Genomic DNA, 7829 nt, shown 5'->3' on the forward strand with positions numbered 1-7829 from the left:
AATAAGGGCTTCTGTCAAGCTGCTCTGCAACAATAACCCAATCTGTGGAGAATCCGTTGAACAGATTTCGGGCTCATCCCACCAACTTTGGCCACTTCTGCAGTCGTTAATCTGGGATCCATTTCCATGCTCCTCTTGACAGAACTTTTTGTCCTCTCTCATGGACCAGGACGACCTGGACGCTGCTCAGTTGTTTCCTTGCCGTGTTTCCTGAACTGCACAATGATTCTGTTGACTGTCGAATGCGAGATTCCCAAATTCTGCAAAATTTGTCGCTGAATTATTCCACCATCTGCTTGACCAACTATCCTTCCTCTAACAAAATCTGACAATTCGAGAGAACCTTGAGTTCTAGGCATGTTGTAGCACAAGATAATTAGTGTGCGAACCACTTTCATTTATATAGTGCTCTGTGAACACAAATTAGTTAGCATAAATCAGTTAAGTGACGAAAAGTTAGGTGTCTATTTACTTGTAACCACTCAGTGTACACTGGAAGTAGATACAGCACCTCCAACATTCCTTTTCAAAACCAACCTAATTGTTTCCATATTGTTATGTTGTTTAGGAGGATTATCATACCAATGATGTTACCAATGATCACTATAGTTTTCACACTTCTTGCTCATTCCAAATTCAGTTCCGAAAAAAAAAAAGAAGAAATATCTAACTTCCAAAAGTTATTGAATTACTGAGTTCCTTGAATTGTAATTTTTGTTGTGGAAGTATTCTAAGTTTAATTATTACATGATGAGCTAGGAAAATCTTGGTAAAGGATTAGTACTTAACATCATGGAACAGGAAGATTTAAGAGGTAAGAAAGGATAGCTTAAGATAGCTTATAACACACATATAATACAGCTAGTTAAGGAGAGATTGAAAAACAGGATACTTGCAAATATGTCTGTAAGGTGGCAGACTAAGAAAACTTAAGAAAGCTGTAAATATGCCTGTAACACAGCTGAATAAGGTTCATAGATAAAATGCATTATCTGAACAGAAAGAAGGAAACAGTAAAATAACTAAACAAGAAATAAACAAGTTATCACCTGAATTACATGCCGATGTGGCCAAGCCGATTGTGGAGAAGAGTCTGAAGTGGCTGGAGACTGTTTGCCCATACGAGTTAATATGCCTCCAGTGCTGGATAAAGGTTGTTGAACAATTGCTCCTGAGAGACTGGCACTTGGATAGTTCATGCTGGAATGAGGCTGTTGTAAAGGGTCATAACTCCCATACATTGCCTGTCCAGAACCAGGACGTCGCTCTTGCAGTCCTTGAGAACCTATAGTATATGTCAACAGTACACAAGCTGTATAATGTGCAGATAAATATCAACATATTTTAACTGGGTATCCCTTTTACATTATGACAGTGTGGTATATATAACAAAACTTTATAATTATCTATACAATTTTTATTTCTCATGACCTAGTGAATCCATTTTTCACTTGTTCCTCTGTTCACAATGCATTATATATATACATATAAAACTGTGTGTGGTGAAGGTATCTGACATGCCAAATATCTTCAAAGAGTTTAAGGAGTCCAAAAATGGTATATAAACATATTTATGATGTCCTTAATTACAAATTTAACTTAAATTATACAGTTTTGGCAATTAATAAAAATTATGCAACATTTATGGAGGTTTACTGGGAGTCAAAACTTGAAAGAATATAAAAATACACTTTGAAAGATATAAACTACATTTAGCTACATCTCATAAAATGATATCAAATAGGTTTTTTTATTACTTTAAAATTAATTGTTTGAAATTTAATCGAATACATAAATAACTGAAACTGGATTATAATGCCTACAGAGGTTTTAAATGTTTTTAAGTTTCCAGAAAGTTTTCTGATTCCATGTGATGGTTTTAAAATACTGAAGATATCTTGGGCATATAATGCCTGGTTATGAAAAGATGTTGAATCCAAGATTTTTTCTTTATAGTCAAGGAAGTCAAGATCTGCATTTAACACACCTGCCTTTTTTCATTTAACAAATTACAAATTCTTAAGACATTAAATCTTTACATTTACATTTGCATACTACAACTTACTTCACCAAGTAAAGTTAGTAGTCTAGGTTTACACATGCTAATTAGTTACCTTGTATATGTGCCCTAGGAATCATGGGATAGATTTCCCCTGAACGTTGCATACTGTAGTCTAGACCTTCTGGCTTTCCTTGGGATGGCATCATGCCACCAGGTGGCAAGGAGTGGCCTGGATATTGGCCCATAGTTGGATCTGCACTTACAGATGATGCAGCACTAGTGGGACCTTCATTTACTGGGGTGTTGACATCTGGTTGCTGATGATGTAGGCTCCTGAAACAAAGTAATACAATGAGAATCTGATGAATATGTAAAAGATCAGCTATTAATGTTCACTTAAAAATGAAAAGGAGTTTTATCACATATGCATAACTTTTATTTTAAATTGTTAATAGTAAATGGAACACAAAATAAGTTAGTAGTACTTGACAGAAATAATGGTACACACATTGCACTTTTTAACATGTTATTGTTTTTAGAATATGAAAAGGTTCGTATTTGGCCAGTGTATTGGTACATAAAATTCACTCTTTAATTTTCTACATTGAGTAAATATAATCTTATTTAGCAAACACACTAATAAACACAATACATTCTCATTCTGTTTCTGATGAGGGATTGTAAAAAAAGTTCCTATTTGGCAGCAGTGGTGGACACTAGGGGGTGCAGTTGCAATCCCAATGATAAAAAATGTTTGGATACAGCTTTAAAGGACACAAATCATTAGACTCATTTAATACAGACAAATAAAATGTAAACTTGACATATTATGCATCATGGGTTATATCACCCATGAACCCTCAATAATTTCAAATCTGTTTGCCAGACATATACAAACATATATTTCACTCTTAAACTGATACCAAACATGATGATTACGATGTTCTCTTTAGCTTGCTACTCTAGAGGTATTACACAAAAGGGTTTTTAGAAACAAACAGGAAGACTTTTCAATTTCATAAAATTTGCTACTGTTAAGTACACAGATCCTACTATTGAGAGAATATAAATGAGTCATGACTTTGCAAACATACTGTTCTTACAGTGTATTTTCAATTAACTTGTTAAATATAAAGGAACATGAAAAGTTCTTACTTGGCAGATGAATTGGTACACACTATATATTCTACATCATTAGTGTACGGGTTAAGGAATGCAAAACTGCTTGTACGAAGCCATATCCACTCCCTATTCTTCCCACGGAAACGATACATGACAGACATAACCTGGCCTTTCAGTTTTAATACTACAAACAAAAAATAAACCATCAGTATTCATAAATTGAATATGTTTTCTCACAAGTATTCTAAACTGCTGTCTCTTTCAAACATTTTAAAAATATCTGTTTTTTATATCAAGAACATTTTTAGATCTATATCTTAATAATAATAATAATAAATTCAAATTAAACATAAATATTATTCAATTTTATTTTCTTATGAATGTTAAACATTAAAGACAAGCAAATAAAAAATTTATTTCATAATTTGAAATCAAACTGAAAAACATTTGCAAATGCTTTCAGCTTAACATCTTGTTTATCATTAATATTAATGGCATACATTCACAATCCTTTATCACATTCTACATCTTTTGATGTGTGTTTATTAACACAAATATCTGAAGATTTGATAAAAGGTTTGTATAATTGGTGTAACCATTTCTGAGTACATTTATATTTGAAAGTTGAGTATGTCATATGATTTTGAAACCTCAAGAAGTCATTATCTGAAAAATGTGAATCTTGATAATAGCCCTCCAGAGTAATTTCCATTTCAAAAGGCTCCATACTAAGGCAGAGATCCTTTTTGATTATGCTATTTACTGGTGTCTGGAGCATGTAGACAGATTTTACTACTGATCTTTGTGTTAATGGATTCTTACCTGCTACATGGTTGAGTACTTTGTTTATCATGACTGGGATAGAACTTGTTACAAGTCTCTTTATGAATGGTCCTAGTTTTCCTAATTGATCCATATATCTTTGTTTTTCTATGTCATTAAGTACAATGGATATCCCCATCTTGGAAATTCTAAATTCGTGATCTGAATACCTTTTTATAGCTTGAGAGTAAGAATATTTTGTGTCACAAAGGGCTGTTTCACACCCTTTCCAAAGGCGATCAATTATCAGTTGCATCACACTACCTATGAAACACTTGTTAATTTGCATATTCAAAATTGTTTTCATATAACATATCTAACCTTCTGTAACATTTGTAATCATATAATTGGCAGTTCAATGTTTAAAACACTTAACAAAAATTAGTTTTTAAATGTTTGTTTATGCTTTCTTGCAAACAATTTATTAGTGTAATATACATAAAACAAAAAACACATACTTCCTGAAAGATAACCGACATCATGTTACGTTAAAAGCTGTTTACAGTTTACATCTACAAAACTGACCCTTTTTTTGTAATTTGCAGAAACAATTTTATGAATTTTATTTTTAGACCATATAAATTATGTATCTTGTGATTTACCATAAATCTGAGATTAAATTTCAGTATCAAAATATTGATTGTCTGCATTGATTTTTGGATGAGTGCAGCAAATTCTTGCAAATCACTTTTGAAAAAAAACAAAGATAAGTTTCAAGTCAACAATAAACTGGAATTATGTTTTCCTACTAGGATAGTAAAGGTGTGAGAGAAATTGTGACTAAATAGTTAAGCTAACAAACATTTGTCTCATTGAATGATCTTTGAGTGAGCATGACTTTCCTAGGTGATCTTGACTAACAGTTGCTCAGTAACTTGATGAATTATAAAAACAACACGCTGGATCACCAAATGGTTTCTTTCTTTTTTATTTATTTTACATGATTTAGTAAAAGTCATTTACTCCTGAAAATAAAGACTACCATGCTTTGAAAGAAATGTACTGCTTTATAATTAACCTGTCGACAATACCTTGTTCAAAACTTTCTTTCATATGGGTCTGGTCCTCAGGATGGAAAAAGTCAAAACAAGTTTTTCCTAAAAGTTCTTGAGGCTGGTATCCTAAAACCCCATATACACTGTAGGAAAAAATAAGTCAGTTTAAATCCTCTAAGACTCTGCAGAAATACTGCATAAAAATTCTAAATTTCAAATTCATTACTTACAATAATTTTTACTAGGTGTCAGTTCACCAAACTTAAGATTTTAATTCTTTTCTTGTAAAATCTTTTTTTTAAACAAACATTAGTCTTTTGCCAATAACAAAATTTTAACCAAGTTCATTAATATTTCTTTGTTGTTAAGTAAAAAAATAAACAATGGGTTATCTGTGCTCTGCCAATCATGGGTATTGAAATACAATTTTTAATGTTACCAGTTCTCAGACTTACCACTGAGTCATTAGTAGGCACTTATTCAGGAACTTATACTAAAAAGTGCAAATTAAAGATATTTTCCTATTTTACACATATTAGGTATAAACTGACAGCAAAATAAAATTACAGTATTCAAATTTGGATTAAATTTTAACAATATCTTTTTTATTATACCTGTAAAGTTAAAATGTCACTACACTGTAGTTCAGTCGTTTCTGATTTAAAAAATTCTAAAACAGTGTATTTTTTAATTACAATTGATTTACATGAAAATGGAAAAAAATAAATAATATTTATAAAGTAAATATGTTGATTTTATATATTTTTTGATTGAGGCTTATAAGGTGGGTGAGAAATAATTTAATGGATAGATGATAACACATTTTACTCATCTTTCAGCCATTGTTCTGTAGCTATTGCCGGGCTAAACTGAATAAAAATTTAAATAACCATAAAAGATTCAGAACGTACATACATCTTATTGACACAATTAGACAAAGTAATAATCAACAATACCAGCAACATGCATTATAATAACAGAATAACTGAAATAAATATATCGAAAATGAACAAAAAACTGAAAAAATAGCAAGGTAATATTTGTTAAAAATACAACTTAAAAGGAATAATATTTATGATAATAATTACTTTAGAATATAATCTGTGAAAGATTGATTGATATTACAGTTTCCCAGGTCCCTGGATCCAACTCTTCAGCTTCTGAATCATCAGTACCTGTTTCTATTTTTTTGTGGTGAACCATTTTTTTCAAGTAGGAAAATTCTGGTTTTACTCTGCTGAATATCATGGCGAGATTCACATTCAAGGGTCACTATAACTGATTTTTCTAGGTTGGATATCATGCTTATGTTTTGTTAATCTATGTAGCTACATAATGTCAGTCTCTCTAAAGTAGTTTGAAACATATTTATATTCTAGTTTGTACACTGCTTTAACTCTTTCAGCACGGGCTCGGTTCTTGGGATCAACCTTTTAACCATTTTGTGCTTGTGACAGTTTTCATGCTAAACTTTTAAACTTGTAAGCGTATGTTAAAGAAATTTGGCAGATTATCAGTAAACTTTTCAATGCTTTCATATGCATAATATCAATTTTCTTTATTAAGTCTTAAGGTTTGTTAAGCAATGTTTTTCTCATGCCTTTTTTCCTTTTTGCCTATCCAACATGCAAAATAATTTTCATTTTAAGATTAAAAATACTTTTATGTATTGAAAACTTTTCAAATTTCACATGCGATATCTTTATAATGTCCAGATAGTTATCAAATGTTTCTTAATAAAAAACGTTATATTCTATGTTATTTTCACTAACAAATCTCTGTACAAGTTTGGTAGATTTGACTGATCTTGTAACCACCAAACAAATTAGGAAATAAATATAAATTATGCCTATTTCATTTTAGAATGACAACAAACTATAACATGGAAACATAAATGTTTAGACTAAATAGCTTAAATCTTATAACATTATACATTTATATATATTTATTATTTTTATATATTGATCTTTCAGCCATGCCTGGCTAACAATACAGAAGTTACAATGATGTGGCACAGTTATTTTCATGTAACTGTATCCAATAATATAAAACTGACCTTTAGTTTTTACAAAGTGACCTGTCTTGGCCGTGTTTTAGTAGAATATTGTTTTGTAAAATACAGTCACATTTCAATTATTATACATTATATATGTATATAGATTATTACTCTTTAGAAAATAAGTTCTTAAACATAGAACAGTAAATAACGAAGTACAGCAAACAATTATCTCTTCTAGTTATGACCTTTGTACTCGGTTGCTAAGTCTTTTCAATTTTTGCACATTGAGGATATGAAATGAAATAATTTTTTAGGTTTTTATACATACAGTTGAATAACCAAAAAATCATAAATTACTATATCAATACCATAGATTTCCACTAGAATTTATCAAGCTTAGTAACTAAGCTGTACTTGAGTCTAAAAAAATATGAAATTTCAAACAGACTAAAGACACAACCTATCTCCTTGAAATCTTGGTTTGAAATAACGAGATGGCATCCTAGCACATGAAAATGTTGAGAAAGCTACTAGGGGGGCATTCTGAGCTTTTTAATTGGTTATTCACATGTCATTAATTGAAGTAAGTGTATAAAAGAGACCGTTTCCAAAAATGGAAATAGGTGAGCAGGGCCACTGTGTTTGATTCAGTGCATGACTGATATCTCAGCAAATAGAAAAGATATGAGGTTCTTATTTTATATTATAGCTTTTCAATATCAGTAATTTGAGTTTCTAATTCATATGAAACTATAGACTTAGTATTTTGACATCACAAACATCTAATTTGAACCAGAGCTGCATTCAACATACCATATGACACACCAAAATTGATGTTTAACTGTGTTTCTTTAATATTTACTTTTAAATTAAGAAATTAAATAATGTA

The 7829-nt window shown here is 30.7% G+C and overlaps 1 protein-coding gene across 5 annotated transcripts in view; it reads right to left on the reverse strand.

The window, feature by feature from the left end:
• Positions 1–7829, reverse strand: part of LOC106458377 (aryl hydrocarbon receptor nuclear translocator homolog) — a 167575-nt gene that overhangs the window by 4990 nt on the left and 154756 nt on the right. For all 5 annotated transcript variants that reach the window (XM_022384561.1, XM_022384559.1, XM_013917885.2 and 2 more), the window contains 4 exons: positions 4978–5084; positions 3158–3308; positions 2115–2335; positions 1050–1285 (listed from right to left, as the gene is read on the reverse strand). In XM_022384561.1, the coding sequence (XP_022240269.1) occupies positions 1050–1285; positions 2115–2335; positions 3158–3308; positions 4978–5084 (715 nt within the window). The remainder of the gene's footprint in view (positions 1–1049; positions 1286–2114; positions 2336–3157; positions 3309–4977; positions 5085–7829) is intronic.

This window comes from Limulus polyphemus, unplaced genomic scaffold, assembly GCF_000517525.1.
Source record: "Limulus polyphemus unplaced genomic scaffold, Limulus_polyphemus-2.1.2 Scaffold453, whole genome shotgun sequence".
In the NCBI taxonomy this organism is placed as follows: domain Eukaryota; kingdom Metazoa; phylum Arthropoda; class Merostomata; order Xiphosura; family Limulidae; genus Limulus; species Limulus polyphemus.